Source organism: Populus nigra, chromosome 4 (genome assembly GCF_951802175.1).
Source record: "Populus nigra chromosome 4, ddPopNigr1.1, whole genome shotgun sequence".
Classification (NCBI taxonomy): Eukaryota; Viridiplantae; Streptophyta; class Magnoliopsida; order Malpighiales; family Salicaceae; genus Populus; species Populus nigra.
In genome coordinates, this window is record NC_084855.1 from 5837956 (window position 1) to 5855564 (window position 17609).

A 17609-nucleotide genomic window follows, 5' to 3' on the forward strand; every position below is an offset into this window, starting at 1 on the left:
GTGTTACTATAATATTGTGCATCTGCTTTTCATGGAATTCCATGTTCTTGATTTCACAATTTAATTCATGGGTTTTAGTCGGAAATTGGTTTCTACCCTAAATACATCATCGGAGATGTATTTTTTAGTTTAAAAGCGGCTGCTTAACATTGCTTCACCTTCTTCGATGTGCACCGCATATGATTATGATCAAAGATTTCCATCTGAAGGGGATGATCTTGCGAGTTACTTCTTATTGTATTTTGCTACTCATGTCAAATTTTGTGAGGAAATTTCAGCAAGCACTTATTATTATGTCATCTACCTTTTCCAGTAATTACACGCATGTTTGGATATGTGATAAATTTATTTTTAATAGGATTAAAAAAAAATTATGATTCTTTTTTTCTGGGCATACTATTAAATCCAAATACATTTGGGTTAGTATTAGACTTAGCATGTTCGAGGCTTATTACACTATTAAATTTTTGTAAGATTAAGCTTGGTAGATTACCAAATCCTTACTCGCGGTATATTTATTTTTTTAAGTGTGCCTATGAAGGATTATTGAGGTTTTCTATACCTATTAAAAATAAATTTATCATATTTTTTAGTTTTAGGTGTGAATTTGTCAATAATACTGTGAGATTGTAACCATTCCAGCTTACAATTTAACATTCTTTGTGATTTTGGCTGTTCATTAGTGATTTACTTTCTCAAAAGCATTATAGCTCCTTTTCCAACAGATTTATGTTTCCAACATTTATTTGTTTTTTATTTGTTTTTACAATCAAAGATTCTAAAAGCAAAATGAGTTCACATAAAAACTTTACGGTTTAAGGCTATTATTTATATATAAAAAAAGAGTGTTTTTTCAATATAAATAAGAAATTTTTTTATTTAAATATCTCAACTTAAAAACAATAAGATAATATGTATGATAAAAAAATTTATATTAAAAGCTTAAATATTTTTTAAATTAATTTATATCAACCCGTGTAATTTGAGATTTAATTTTTTGATCGGATGAACCCCGGCCAGATTTAATAAATATACCTGTAAGTGTAAAAAAGAAAAGAATTAATGGATTGTGAGGGTCACTTTTGTTGTTCTTTTTTTTACTTTCAGCAGTCCAGAAGGCAATGGCTATGGATCGGAGTTTCCATTGCAGCGCAAGCACTTGCACCTGAAAATGGATAGTTTAAACTGGGTTTGAAAGACAAAATCTGGGAACGAAACATCCTGCTCGTTTCATATATATTTTATGAATTGCACGTGGATGTGATCAGCAGTATAATAACTTGTTGTTCATATTATCCGATAAAACACCGAGTAATGATACATGCCGCACGCTAGATATATAAGCAACCCATTTATCAAAAATAGGTCATATATCTGTTTATATTATTAGTCCATTGTCCTATACAACAGCCAATCCTTTCATTTTAGGTCTTCTGTCCTCAATCTCTGGAGACAATGCCTTCCTCTTGCTAACAATATTGTTGCTGTTGCTCTTGTTGCTAACAGTAATGTTGCTGCTGTCAGTATTAAAACTGTTGTCATCAATCCTTTTGGAAGAGTACTTGTCAAGCGACTTTAGAAGGTGAGTCTGAAGTTTTTCAACATCTGATAATTGAAGTGGCTTCAATAAGAACTCCTCTGCTCCTTCTTCCAAGCACCTACAAGGAAAGATATTCGAGATGCTTAACATTTTTTCCTTCTAGTCGATAAGAAATGGAAAAATAAAGGGATTATAAGAAAGTTACGGTTACATTCTAATTCTGGAAGGTATATTCTCTGAGGACATAACCACCACTGGAACATCTTTCCAATAAGATCCCTGCAGATGTAAGCAAAAAGGGTAAATTACTATTTGATTAAAATACACACTCGGCTATACCCTTTTATGTGGTTAGTAAGATTCTGTGCCAGAACATTAGTGGTAGATGCTAGCTCTGCACCTTATGAGTCTGTGTCCAGATTGCTATTGATATTTCAAGCCATGGTAAGGATGCAATGCTGTTGATTATTTAATAGCACCATTCATTTTCCATGCATATATATGCTTCGAATTATAATAAAGACACCCAGGAGAAGAGATGGCGGCGAGTTTAGTGATTATACGGTGATATTACCTTGACTCGTTTGAGTAAATCATAACCGCTCATTCCAGGCATGCAGTAATCAGTCATGATCAAATTTACTTTCATTCCCTGGATTTGACAGAAAAGATTAAAAAAGAAATTAACACTGTATGAACATTTATTGTACCACAGGGACCAAAAGAAGAATCAGAGAGAATATAACATAAGGAATCGGTAAGTTTCAACGATTCCCAACTTCTAGATCAAGTTTCAGTGCATGGCTCAAAGATAAAAAGAAGAGGCATTGAAGGGAGAAAGGAAAAATAAAAGAGCAGTGAAAAGATGGGAAAAAAGGACCAGGAAACTTTAGAAGCTAGCTAATTTCAACTTGTAAAGAGTACCCATTTCAGCTTTTCACACGCGCGCGATAGTATACATCTAAGTTAAGCACAACAGAAGCTCCACTTCTTTCTATGTGTTTGTCACGGGTTATCAAGTGCATTGAATAGAGCTCTAGCTGAACTCTTGAATGTGCATGTGGCCCATTTGAGCTTTCCTTACATGAAATTTGTAGTATTAAAGCTTAAAATCATGGTTAACATATAAAATGTGCATTTCTTTAATCACCTATATATATATATATATATATATATATATATATATTTCTTCCACAGCTAGCTTCCAAAACCTAGTTAAGCTAGTTCCTGGATATCTGAAAATCTCTCCAGGTGTACTAGTGATGAATTCACTACAACAAACTGATGGCATTAATTAAAACTATCAGAATTCACGAACACTTCACCTCGAAAAGATGAAACGATCATCTGAATTAACATTCTGACAAATGATGGAGAAACACTTAAGAAAAGATTGTGAACCACAAACTTAAAAAAGTCAGACAGGTATCCATGCATGACAGCTCAGGTTTTCATTCGAAGGATGAATTGTAGCACTGGTTCCAACGAAATAAATGCTACTATAAATATATTAATAACAAGTCCTGGTCATATATATTTCACTACATACTCCGCTCAATATATGTGATAATTAATACAGGTTGATCTTTACTCCCCTCGAGGAATCAGATCACTTGGAATCAGAAAGAGAGGGGGGAAGATCAGGGTGGGGAGGAGCTTGAATAACTAAGACAACCTCACCTCTTGTTGTGGTGATTGGGACGACGAAGAAGAAGAGGTTGCATTGACATTGTCTATGCTATCAAGGAGACCTAAATATTCCAAAGCCTTATCCCCAGAGTCCACAAATGTCACTGCAACGAGTACAAAACAATATGAACACGGATCCACAATATCTTCAAGATGAAACTGGTAGACCAAATATTCAATTAGAGTTGGGTTAAAAGCACAAAAACTTATATCAATGGTATTATAAGTTATGCAACAAGCTCACTCAGTCTCTCGCCCAGAAGCGTGGGAGAGAAGGTTTATTAATTCCATGATACCTTGGTATGAAGATACTTTAAGCAGCCTTTCTAAAAGCTTCCTGTCAATAAAACTATCATCCACTGCCAGGACATGAAAATGTTTCTCTTCTTCTTCCCCCTCCTGATCCCTTTGTTCCATATGTTTCTCTTCTCCTTCTTCTTCCTTTTGTTGCTGATGTTTCTCTTCTTCCTGATGTTGTGTATCAACAGCACCTGATTCCATTATCTCCATTTATGGTCAAAATGAAAGAATATTGGACCACTGCCTATATACTGTTCTAGTTTTCAGTTGTTGGGGGCTATTCTTCGCATCATCATATACGTGTATGGGCCCTTTTTATATAGCTAGTAGCTATGTAGAGAGAGAGAGAGAGAGAGACTGAGGGAGAGAGATATGAGAGGTAGAGGAGTTGGCGGTGAAAGTGAGGAGTTTGTGCGCCGTAGGTTTTCTTGAGTAGGTAAGGGAGCAAGTGTATATGTTTTTGCAGGGGAAGGAATATTTAATGGACAGATGTCATAGTATTTTTTTTTTTTTTGTGTTTTAATGTCTGTGATTTTCTGCTGTTATCTCTCTCTGGATTCTTTCTCCACACAATGCTGGTACAACCACTCATCTCTCTCTCTCTTCCTTTTTTTCTTGCTTTGGATTTTGTTTGAATGCTAAAGAAAATCCACAAGATCTTCATTTGTTCCCAGTTGGCCACGCTAAAGTGTAAGAGGATGTTTGATTTTAGTTGGTTTGTATGAAAAATGCGGTTTAACTAACCACCGGGAGAAATTTTGTTTTTGTATTTTAATAGTATTTTAAAAAAAAATTAAAAATTTTATTTAAAAATAATTTTTTTTGTGTATTTTTGTATCATTTTGAAATATGAATATTAAAAATAAATTTTAAAAAATAAAAAAATATGTTATTAAAATATAGCAAGTAAAAACCTATCAAAATATCATAATCTTTTGTCTTTTTCTTGTAGTTGATTGAAAATTAATCTTGCTTTGCATGCTGCTCTTGATTTGATAATTTGATTGATGGGGGTATTCTGTTCCAACTAATCAACATTATTTGCATGTGACTTTACCCTTCTTGTGTGTGGTCGAAAAGTATTTTCTTAAAAAAAAATAATTTATTTTTGTTTTAAAATAATTTTTTATATTATTTTGATGTATTATGTTAAAAATAAAAAAATATTATTTTAATATTATTTGACTAATTGAAAATTGCAAGGAAAAAAAAAGGAGGAGGAAAAAACCATGGTGACCTATTCGAGACGAGAGCCATATCATATAACGGTATCCGTGACGCCATAACTCATCATTGTTAAGGTGTGTGGAACAATCGTCAGACATCCAATCCTCCGCCTATGTTAGCATTGACTAAAGCATAAAATATTATTCAGAACTATTCCAATAAAAAAATCTAAGATATTGACATGCTAATTAAAAATTAAAAATACAGCTAAAAGATGTGAAACCAGTTTAACTGTGTTTATATAACCATTTTAATCACTTGATTAACAATTTCGAGTTCAGTGGTAGAGCTCAATATCTAGAGTTTCTTTTTTTTTTTTTTTGTTAGCTTTTGTAGTTGAGGTTTGAAAAAAATAGATTTTAAAAAATTACTCTAAACCATGATTGATTTGATTTAAATAGCTTTAAAATCAGAAATTGCACAAAAATAAACACATTCTTACTTGTGTGTAATATCAATATCATGAGATTGAGACTCTGTATTGTCTTCTTCTTTTTCTTCTTTTTTTTTAAAGAACTCATTATCAAAAGTAAAAAAAATAAAGACTCAGGCTTGCTGCCTTGTCTCTGGCCTACGTATCAGGCCCATGACTTTTTTAGTGGCTTTTTAGGATTTTTTTTCTATTTTTATTTTTTTTGAATTTTTTATTCATTATTTGATTTATTATGGACTAACTTTTGTATTTTTTATCATGTAAAAACTACCAGAAAATTGACAAATACAAACGGACATACCAACATAATATTTATGTCAATAGATTACGGTGAATTTTTCCGACTGAATACTCTCGCAATATATATCGGTAAACACCGATGAAAATATCCTTTTGGTATATACCGAGAGAATTACAATGGGAAAAGGAAAGAACGAAAAAAAAAGCCAAGAAACACGATGACGTGTTATTTTTACAGACAAAATTACCAATAGATTGAAATTCACCAGTAAATCCATCTGTAATATTTAATTTATAACCTGACAAACAACCCTCCTCTCCCCCTATTTCTTTTTCTTCCTCTATTTTTCTTTGTAACAAACAACACACCCCTTATTTCATCTCAAATCAACCTCTCACTATAAATTCGGCTACCCTAACACTTAGCTTGCCAACATTCTTGTTTTGGTTCAAATTTTATTGAGAATTTTTCATTTCAAGTAAACAAAAATACCAATTTTTTATTTGAACTCAATTTTAGAATGTTAATTTTTATTGTATATTTTTGTAGTATATGTATTTATTTTGAGTGTTTACTTGTTTTATATTTTTTTCCCATAGAAATGTGTTGTATGAATATATGACGTGTACATGTTAATGTTTGTTTGAGATTTTGTAAAATTATATTTGTTTGTAAATGAATGAAATTTAATTTGAATTTAAGACTTATGTGTTTTGTGATGAAATCAATAATGACTTATTTAAAGGGTTTGTTTTATATTTTATGAATTTTATTGTTGAGTTCAAAATTTTGATAAATGTATAGAAATTTGAATTTATGTAGATAATTGATAATGAATTAGTTGTACTATTAAAATAGTTTGAATACGTTTGAGTCAAACCAATGTTCTGTTATTTATTTAGTTTATATAATTAATTAAAACATGTTGTCATCAATATTTTATATAAGTTTGAAATAAGTAATGAATGATCGTTCATGAATGTATCAAGATTTTCCCGAATTGTTACATATGATGGATTATTGTAATGGGATTCAGGATTTTATTATTTATGCATTATCTAATATGAGAAATACTAGTGAAGACGGTATTAGATGTCATTTAAGAGGTATAAAAATAAAAAGTTTCTCGATCCATATGTTGCAATGATGCATCTTTTACAAAAAAAGTTCATGAAGAGATACATGTATTGGTTTGCATACAAAGAACCATATGTTCCTTACGAGACCATAATAGAAAAGATGATTGGGTCAACTTCTAGTTATAGCAATGTGCATGGGGTTGTAAATGACAATAATAACCTTTTATAAGAATATGGTTGTGGAAGCGATGAGAATGAATCAAGGTTATGTTAGTCAATGTTCAATAGTAGATGAAGAACCTAATGTAGATGCAATCATGTTATTTGATATTTTTAAAAACTCTAACGAACCATTATAGGATGGGTACACAAATCATAATAAATTATCGATTGTTACATAGGTGTTCACTATCAAGTCGGATAATGGGTCGAATGAGGTCGGTTATGATAAAATTGTTAAATGGGTGAAAAACATATTACTTGAATGGAATAGGCTGAAAGAGAGTTTTTATGGTTAAATCTATGATGAAACCCCTTGATCTAGGATACTAGAAAATTGATATGTGTCCAAGCTTCTACATGTTGCATTACCTTGAAAATGTAGAGTTGACCGAGTACAAAATATGTGGGTATGCTCATTATAAACCCAGAATTGACAGGGAAATGACTCTTGTCACGCGTAAAAAACTTAAATACTTCTCAATCACACATAGACTATAATGGTTACTCATACCACAAAAAACTATCGAGCACATGATATCATTCACGTGATACGGTGGATCGAGTTACAGTGTACTTTTCCGATGGTGAAGCCTGAAAACATTTTAATAGGATGTATCCTTAGTTTTATGTGAAATCAAGGAACATGCGTCTCGGGTTATGTACAGACAGATTCAATCTATTTAAGTCATTGTTGCTTCTTATTCTTTTAATTATTATTTTTTCTATTTCAAATCATTTTGTGTCGTTAATTTTCCCTTTGTTTCATTCTTCGACGTTTAATTTGTCAGGGACTATGCTTCACTATTTTTTCATGTATGATGGTTCCAGTTTAATGACCCGAGTCATGAGTTTGATAAGTTGATGCATGTCGACATTCTATTTTTTTATCATTTTTTTTATTTCATCGTTCAACATTAATTTTTTTAATCAAGAATTGGCTCTGTGGTTTTCTTTGATTTTTTCATCGGGTTATCCTAATCTTATGACTTGAGCCATAAGTTTTGCGAGTTACCATGGGTTGACTTGCCCCTTATTACCTAAATTATCTATCGCAAGTTAACCCATACTTTTTTTTTCTATTTTCTATCCAATTTTGTGCCTCCATGATTTTTTTTCCATTGTTTCATCTATTTTTTTAAGAAAAAAATATTTGTTTGCTATTATTGTTTATTCTTTTATTATCTAATTAAAACGAAATCAACTATTTAAATTTAATTTCTTTTATTTTTTAAAACATAATTGAATATTATTTTTTATAAGAAAAAAATACAAACTTGCGACAAGGTGCAGGCATATGCCTAGTGATGCACTATAATTGATGAAATGAAATACACCTTAACCACCATCATCATTGATAGAGAAAAAAATCTCCGTTGTTTCAAGAACATGGCTATTAAATTCAAACAAAAATAAAATAAAATCAGAGAGATTAAATTTTATAATAATTCAGCCATCGAGAAGAAGAAAAAAAGAAGAAGGCAACCAACAACTAGTTTATTCTCAAGTAAACATCAATTAGAAGAGGAAAACAAAGAAATTTCTACGCAAATTTCAAATAGAAATGGATTCTTGCAAACGCAAAGCCAACATAATTATTAGAAATTTGAGAGGATAAAATTGGGACCACAATATGCATGGAATGTCTATCAATCTTAGCCAAAGAGCACAGAATCAATCAATTTCTTGTAATAATAGTGATGGGGACATGAAACAAAAAAAGGGCCCAAAGAAATGGGCCCACAAAGAGCAAAAAATATGAAAATCTTTGGTGGGCCCTAGCAAATATAATCTTTTGCGGGTCCCAGCTCCCTCTGCTCTAAATCTTCCCCAAATTTCGAATCTGTCCCCGTCGAGGGTGTCCAAAGTAGAAAGTTTTTAATTACTCGGTTTTTTCATACTTGAGTACTGTGGGGCCCTATTAATGTCTGCCACGTGTCGCACGCTCTGTATATGTTAAAACAGAGCACAGTGGAGCTTGGTGGGGAACCGGAATCGTCAGATCACGTCAGGCCACGTACACTCAGTAAGTTCGGATAAAACAAATTTCGACAAGTTGATTTTTTAAAAAATAAAAAAATCAATTCGAACGAAATGATTCGGTTTATTCTCCTATTTAAAAAAAATTCTCGAGTCTTTTAATTAGAATTTTTTAAAAGGTTTTGAGATAATGGACTGGGTGGGTTTTGTTTTTAAAAAACTATTCAATTTATTTGATTTTATCAAATCTAAAACTCTCCAATCAAGCATTTTTTTAAAAAAATTTCTAATAGATTCTTTTAATTTGATATCTTGCTTTGTTTTTTTTTTTTTTATTAAATGTATGTCAGTTTTTTTTTAATTTCTCAGTTATTTTGCTCACTATGAGCAATGCCACCGATTTTCTTTAAAATATTTTTAATTTAGTTGAAACTATTAATATAAGTATCAGTGAAGATTTGAGTTAAAAAAAAAAACAATAAAATATCCTCTACTATAAATTATTACATTAAAAAGTTTCATATATGTATTTTTAAAGTTATTGCCAGTAACTTAGAAAAACATTGGATGAGATTTTGACATCTCAATTTGTGTAGAATATTCTATTAACTTTTAATAAAAATATACCGGAGCAAAAAAATATTGAATTAAGAAATGGTTATAAACTCATTTTAATGATAAAAAAGTTTTAGTTTCCAAGACCAAACACTTTTTTGTTTCAAAAGTAATAAAATAATGTTTTTTTGGGTGGCCTTTGATAAATTGATTTTTTTAAAAAATAAAGTATAACATCTTAGTAGGGGTGGGAAAAAAAAAATCAAAAAACCAATTAAATTGAAAAAACTGGAAAAAAAAACTGAAAAAACCGAACCGTGAAAAAAAATCGATTAGAATTTTTTAAAAATTCACCAATTCGGTTCAATTTTGGTTTTATAAGCCTAAAACTAAAAAAACCGAATCAAACCCAAAGCGAAAAAAATTGGAAAAAAATTCGAAAAAACAGAGCCAAACCGAAAAAACCAAGCTGATCGGTTTGAACAGATTTTTCCCTAAAATAACCGAACCGAAACCAATTGGTTTGAACCGGTTTTGGTTTTTTTAAAAAAATTTGATTATTTTTTTTAATAAAAACTGAACCGAAGTGAAAATGATGACTCCTACATAATAGGTATACTATTTATTTAGGCTTTAAATTTCAATTTAATTTTTTTATGCAAAAGATATATTTGATTTGATAGAATCAAGAAAAATACTGCAAACTTTAATCACGCCTCTTTCAATCCAATATTCACTTCAACATTTGTTTTTTTTTTTAATAATAATCTTCTGATAAAATTCAAGCTTCTTAATTCTAGAAAAATGTTTCATTTATGAAGAAAAAACTTATAGTCATAGTATTCTAAGTGCGATCTTCTTTATTAAATAAATTTTTGTGTTGTATCACCTGTTAATTTTTAATATCACAAATATTTAAAAATCACAAATAATTATATGGATGCACATAATTTAAAATATAAAAAAGAATATTCTGAGTGTTATAAAGACAGGACAATTTCGGATGACTGATAAATAAATAAATAAAAAGTAAAAAATATTAAATAAATAAATAAAAGGAGCAAGAAAAATGGGGACAAGTTGCATCAGGCACAAAAAATGGGAGGCCTAGGCTAGGGAAGCCTGACCGTGGCTACTTTACATACGCATCTTTTTTCTCAGAAAGGGGAAAGCACGAGCGATGCATTGCCACTTCCTTCCGGGCACGTCGCCCTCTACAACTGTTTTGGCGACTCTACAATCGTCGTTGAAAAGCGGGGGCTGTCAGTTTTATATATGTTAATTTTAAAACTTTTTAAAAATTATTTTAATTTATTTATAAACAAAACACTATATTAAAAAGTACTCTACATTATATTAAACACACACTTAATTCTAGAAACTCTATTTTTTTTTTTTACTTTAAATACCTTAAAATACCACAAAAAACTTTTCAAAAAATATTTTAATTTTAAAAACCATCACCACAATAACTCAAAATACCAAATTAAAATAAACTATCCATTTATATTTTTCTTGTTCCTGTACACTAATAATAGCAATTATAAATAACCTTTTATATACAATTAAAATGACATCAAAATCAGTGGTTTTAAATGTGTGAGAAATGAAGTACGGGGATTGAACAGAAAATATTAAAAAGCACAATAACCTGGTTATAGATGAAAATGAGCGGTGAATTGGGATTGTGTGAAAATAAATCGCGAGCAAGTGAGTAGTAATATATTTTATATTTTATTTTAAAATCTACTACGAACACTTAAAGACATGACCATATAAAATAAGTATTTTTTAAATATTTTTAACTAATATAATTGATTTTTATCTGACTAGCTGATTATTATTCCTTTTCAAACATAATTCAACAATAAGTGATAAATATATTAAGATAATGGTCGATGAGTGCACTAAGGAAATTTGTTAGGTTTTTTTTTTCTTGGTGTGTGTTGGTGTAAATGTAGGAATTGGCTGATATTTAACAGAGAAATAAATAAAAACCATCTCCCAATATCAACCAATAAATTGGTAGCTCTCGAAAAAATAAAGAACTTTTGAGTAAATTATAAACTAGGCCCTCTAGTTTTTAAAAATGAGTTAGATAGTCTTTATAGCTTAAAAACAATTGATTAATCCCTTGACCAATTTTAACCTTGCTTAATTTAACATCACTTTGTTCAAACATCTTCTTTTCTCATTAATTCTCTCATATTATCTATTTCTTTTTTGCTCTTTCTATCTCTTGAGAAAACAAAATAAACCAAAAGAAAACATCAAACAGATTAACTTACAAATAAGTTATGAGATTTTTAAAGTGTTTTTCATTTTAAAATATATTAAAATGATATATTTTTTTATTTTTTAAAAATTATTTTTGATATCAGTATATCAAAAATGATCCAAATAACATAAAAAATATTAATTTAAAATAAAAAAATATTTAAAATTTTAAAATATAATGCCAAACACACCATAAGATTAGAATATAGAGGTGTAAATCCAAGACAGTGGACACTTGGCAATTGACAATAATAACCCAAGGGCGACGAAAACCTAAAAGTTCAGATCCAAGAAGACTGTGGGTATTCTTGCTTAATTAAGGACATTATTTTAAGAAAATACAGGGCAGTAGAGGAAGGATCTGGTTGACTGACAGCCTGCAAATCCTAGCGAGTGAAAAAAGTTTGAAGAGGATTTTGGCCACGCCAGTCGTCAAAAGCAACAACAATGTCCCAAAACATATTGGCATCGTGAGTACACGGGTAATTACATGTACAGACTCGTGCAACTGAAGAAATCATCTCATCAAATCCCATTTATCTTTCTCTCTGGTCCAAAAGCAAAGCGTGTTTGGTGGTTATTTTCTTCTTTTTTCCTAGATTTTGCACAGATCCACTGCGAGAAAAGGGCTACAGTTTCTGGTTACTTTGACTTGACAAGCAAGATGGGGCCTTTCCCTCTCTCTAAATTCAGGATCTTCTTGACCGATCTTACCTTAATCGGGTCTCCAAAAATCAAACGAGAGATTTCATTAGATCTAGCTACCGGCCCCACCCCAATTGTGAGCGTCGTCGCTATGGAATTCGATGCCTTTCTACTGGTCTGGCAGAAATTTCCTAAGGGGTGGCCCGCGCACCCCTTGCTTTCTTCGTCAATTAAAAGAATTGATTGACTTCACATTGAAGACATTCATTATTCAATGGAGATTGATTATCGACTGATCTTTAGACTTTTTCATGACAGTGACAAATTCAGCTGTATTCGAGGGACATATCATAGTTAAATCTCATCCAAGTTGACGCACCGGGATTCAATTGGATTGGGGCCTCTCGCTTTTTTACCAAACAAGAAACTTCATCCAAACATTTTTTATTGTTCGGAGCTGCTACTGTCGGTGTTTGTTGCGAAACATGCCCGCTTGGTTATGATGCGAGATTCAACTTGTTAGCATTTCACGTGCTAGCTCCTACGAATCCCTCCAAACAATGCTAGACAACGTGAATTAAAACTACTGGTTTGGCTCGGATTTAGTTCTTTGCTTTTTTGTGCTGCATGAAATAGAGCTCACATGTTATTCGAGCATAGGGCCACCTCCCTATCTCATCACTATCCCTTTCTTGTACAAAATTGTTTTTTGTGAACGTGATTGGGATGGTGTGAGATGGTATTTTTTAAAGTAATTTTTGTTTAAAAATATATTAAAATAATATTTTTTTATACAGATACATCAAAACAATCTAAAAACACTAAAAATTAATAATTTAAAGTTAAAAAAATTTAAAACATTTGAAAAACACAGTTCAATTGCACAAACAAACACTACCTATATAATACATTAATGAAGTCTTTTCAGTCTATCACAAGCCATCGGTTTCATTGCATGCACGGTCCTTTGCAATCAATTTTTAGAGTCCTGATCTATCATCTTGTGTTGGAATTGCTAGAATGGTATATTTAAGGGTTTAAAGGGCATATATTTGCTTATTCATTTATGTTTGTGGTTTATTAGAACTCGCACTTTGTTAAACAAAGTGTTGTTGTGAATAAATATTTACAATATATTTTTTTTCTAAGTCACAAGCCAATAAATAAATACAATTATATCTTCCAGTAAAGGAAAACACTCTACTTTAAGGTAAGCTAAATTTTCAAACATTTAAATACAAGACTGGTCACCTAACTAGATTTCCAAGAGTAATTACAAAATCAATCCAACAAATTACTCGGAGAAAAATAAGCTTACGTAGACCCTTACCTTCAAGTTGGAGTCTAAATATATATCAAGCCTCACTTATCGATTATACCATGAAACACCTTTCCTGAAATTGCTTTCATGAGCATATCAGTTAACTGACTTTCAAAATGAATAGATGTAAACTGTATAATCTTGGGATCAAGGTCATCCTTTATAAAATGATGATCAACCTCAACATGTTTGGTGCAGTCATGTTGTACAAGATTCTATACAATCTCAACGGATGCCTTAATATCATAATCAAGACTCATTGGTTTTTCATATCCGAATCCTAGATATTTAAGTACACTTACAATTCATAATTCACATATACCATGATCCATACCTTACCTTTTATAAGTGTAAAATATCCAGATATGAATCTTTTATCAGTTTGATCCCCTGCCCAATCAGAATCCATGTATACTTTAATGTTGGAACATCATTTTTTTAGAACAACAATCTTTTTCTTGAAGCACTCTTCTAGTATCTTAAGATTTGATATACTTCATTAATATGTTCTTCACTTGGTGCGCATGTGAATTGGCTTACCATACTTACTATATAGGCTATATTTGGTCTTGTGTGGGACATATAAATTAGTCTCTCAACAAACTGTTGGTAATGACCTTTGTATATTGGAGCCTCATATAAAGAAAATTCAAGCTTGTGATTTATCTTTATAGGTGTTTCTATTAGTTTGCAAGCTAGCATTCCAGTTTTAGTTAAAAGATCTAACATATATTTCCATTTTAAAATGAAAATCTTGTGTCTCGATCTAACAACCTAAATTCCCAAGAAATAATTAAGTTGTCCAAGATCCTTCATTTTGAATTTAGTAGCCAGATACTCTTGTAATACTTTCATTTCAAAGGGGTCATCTCCTGTTAAGACCATGTCATCAACATACACAATTAATGTTGTTACTTTTTTATAAACAAAGTATAATCTGAATTACTTTGCTTATAATCAAAGGACTTCATTATAGATGAGAATCAACACGTATAATGATTCTTCAACTTATAAACTTTGTTTCTATATGAAGAACCAAGTTTAACTCTAGATGGAAGCTTCATGTAGATTTCCTTTTATAAATCTCCATTGAGAAATGTATTTTTTACATCAAATTAGTGTAAAGCCAATCTCATTTGTTGCTATAAATATAAGAATACATGTTGTATTGATCTTGGCTACCATTGCAAAAGTCTTTTGATAATACAAACAAAACCTTTATGTATACCCTTTTACAACTAACCTTGCTTTATACCTATCAATACCACCATCGTCTTAACACTATGAAAACCCATCTACACCTAATTGTCTTCTTTATTTTAGGTAAATGAACAAGTTCTTAAGTGGTATTCTTCTGCAGGGCCTTTATCTCTTGGCTCATGACCTTTGTCCACTTTGGATTGGTTAATACATCTTGAAAACTACAAGGAATAAATATAGTAGATAATTGATTAATAGTAATGCATATGATTTAAACAATTTATAAGAGGACACATGGTTCCTAATTTGGTACTTGACCTTGGCTTTTAGATCAAGTTCATATTATTTCTTTGTAACCCTTTTATTTGATATTTATGAATACTTGAGAGTTATATTTTCTTCTTAAACATATATTTCTTTAGAATCATCAATAATGAGATTTAGAATTACTTGAGGTAAAACATTCTAGATTGATTCTTTAGTTAATGGTGCAAATATAGGCAAATCTAAAGGCATATTTGAGATATTTTTTTGTTGTACTATCAACTCACTCTCAACTTGAGGAATATTACATACCCTTGTTGACTAAATTTACCAAATTGTTCATTCATTTCTTTCAACTCTCTCGACCTATATTTTCATCTATCTATTTATAGTACATTCTTTTCATTATAGCTCACCTTATGAAGAGAAGGTCCATAAATCACTCATGAGTAACAAGGTTCTGATTCATGAAAAGAGGCATCCAAAGTCACATTTAGTTTTCAAGTTTAAGTGTCATATCACCTATATCCTTTTTTAAACTCAGAGTAGTTAAGAAAGACACATTATTTTACACAAGAATCAAGTTTCATAAACCCCTCATGAACTTTTTGGGATGTGAACATATACAGTACAAACAAAGACTCATAGTTCAAGATTTGAAAGGTTAGGAATTAAAAGTAAGCATTGCGTTTTTTGCTAAGAGGTTTAAAAGTTTATTACTCAAAAAGTTGTTCAATTAATGAGGTAAGCAATAAATTTCACAGCCTCTCCACAATAAAATCGAGGCATGCTTATACTAAAAAGAAAGACATGAACCACCGCCAATAATTATATTCTTTTTTTTTTGCCAATCCATTTTGTTATGGAGTATAGGTATACGAGGTTTGATGAAGAATCCCAAGATTACTCAAAAACTTACCAAAAAATGCATCTAAATATTTAGTATCAATATCATATTATAGAACACAAACATATTTTTAGTACCAGGTGTTAACCATATTATAAAATTCTTAAAATGCTATGTATACACCCTCCTTTTTTTTGGTTAAGAAACGACACCTAAATCATTCTTATATATTCAACAATAAATGTAATAAAGTAACAAACTTTAGAAATAAAAAGGATTTTTATAGGATCCTGAGCATCGAAGTGAATAACCTCAAAAGTTATTTAACTCTTATTTAGACTTGGTAAATATAGAATACAAAGGCTTTTAGCCAATTCATAAGTGTCACAATAGAAACCAAGAATATTACAATATAATCAACAATATTTTAAGTTAAAATGTCTTGGAAAACATAAAAAAGAGAGGATAAAAGGTTACAATGCAAGCAAGAGTGGAGGTAATTTAGTTAACAAACAATATATTATATTAAAAGGATAGAATAATAGGGATCATATTTAAAGTGAGAGGTTTGGATAAGATGATATAACCCTCTCCAATGATAGGAGATGTGCTACGATTAGTTGAGGGAATAACAGATTATAAAGAGGGGAAAAATGATTTTAATTAGACGGAGTTCCTAGTCAAGTGATTAGATGGACCTGTATCAATTGTCCAAGTTTATTTTTGGAAGTTGAAAAGAATACATAAGCCTTATTAACAACTCTTGGGTGAGCAATATTTGTTGTAGGTAGTGATTAGTCTTTCTTTGTAGAGGTCATCATAATTTTTCCTACAATCTTCTTTTGAGGGTTTTTCCTATAAGCCTTAGTTCATTATAATATATTGATAATGCTCGACTATATTTTACATAGTATTGTAAGACCTTTGATCCTATTAAAAAATACAAGCTTTATCTTGATCCATCATAGAAGGTTTATTATACAACCTCCTATATTTCCTTAGTCATAGGGAGATGAATAAATCATTGCATCAACGACAAACTCATTGAGAAAATAAATCAACTTTTTACTCTGTGGTTTTTAATCCACGTTTCGAGATTGGGATCTCCAGGTGCTGTATTTTTCGCTTCTCAAGTACTGAGGTATCCAACTTTGTTACGAGAGCCACTACATATTGTTAGTGTAGTTTGTAAATGAATAAAAAAAATAAAAAGATGTCTATCCCATATCAAAAAGAAAAAAACACTCTTTCCTAATTATTTATAAGTATGAGTTTCTATTGTGTAGTAAATTGAATGAAAGCCATAGTATATGAGTTCTTCTAATAGGCTTTCTAATGCTATTATATGGATATTTATAATATCAAAAGATAACACTCGACACTTGTGATTGTTGGAATTAATTTTTTTGAATTAATTTCTTTTATTTTCATAATTAGTTTTGATATTTGTGACTGTTAGGATAAAACTGAATAACATCTATTTAGTATAATTTAAAATATAATTGTTTTATTAATAATCATATAGTTTTATTAACAGTCATAATATTAAAAGACATAATATTTTATTATAATATTTTTAAGTTTAATAAAACTAGTTACCACACAGAAAAAAAATAAGAAACACAAATATTTTTTTTTCTCTTGTTTTATCTTTCCAATTATTCAGAGGTTTAGAAAACTTAATTATATTATAAAAATATTGTTTCGATATAGAATAAATTTAAAGCAATAAATTTATTTGTTTACATCTTAAATAATTTCTCTTAACACACATGTCGATGATTTGAGACCA

General features: G+C 30.4%; 1 protein-coding gene across 1 annotated transcript; it reads right to left on the bottom strand.

The window, feature by feature from the left end:
* Positions 1-1261: 1261 nt before the first annotated feature.
* Positions 1262-3979, bottom strand: LOC133691197 (two-component response regulator ORR9-like). Its single transcript, XM_062111598.1, has 5 exons — positions 3526-3979; positions 3221-3333; positions 2115-2192; positions 1752-1819; positions 1262-1658 (listed from the first exon to the last, which is right to left on the bottom strand). Exons 1-5 carry the CDS (start codon positions 3737-3739, stop codon positions 1400-1402), a joined length of 732 nt encoding a protein of 243 aa, XP_061967582.1. The 5' UTR covers positions 3740-3979; the 3' UTR covers positions 1262-1399.
* Between the last annotated feature and the right edge of the window lie 13630 nt (positions 3980-17609).

What these genes read in the sequence shown, in the direction of transcription:
- LOC133691197 (XM_062111598.1), bottom strand. Translation starts at nt 3,739, where the DNA reads ATGGAGATAATGGAATCAGGTGCTGTTGATACACAACATCAGGAAGAA. An exon ending in TAAAGTATCTTCATACCAAG is followed by an intron (nt 3,334 to 3,525) that starts GTATCATGGAAT and finishes TACTCGTTGCAG; the next exon opens with TGACATTTGTGGACTCTGGG. An exon ending in ATTTACTCAAACGAGTCAAG is followed by an intron (nt 1,820 to 2,114) that starts GTAATATCACCG and finishes TTACATCTGCAG; the next exon opens with GGATCTTATTGGAAAGATGT.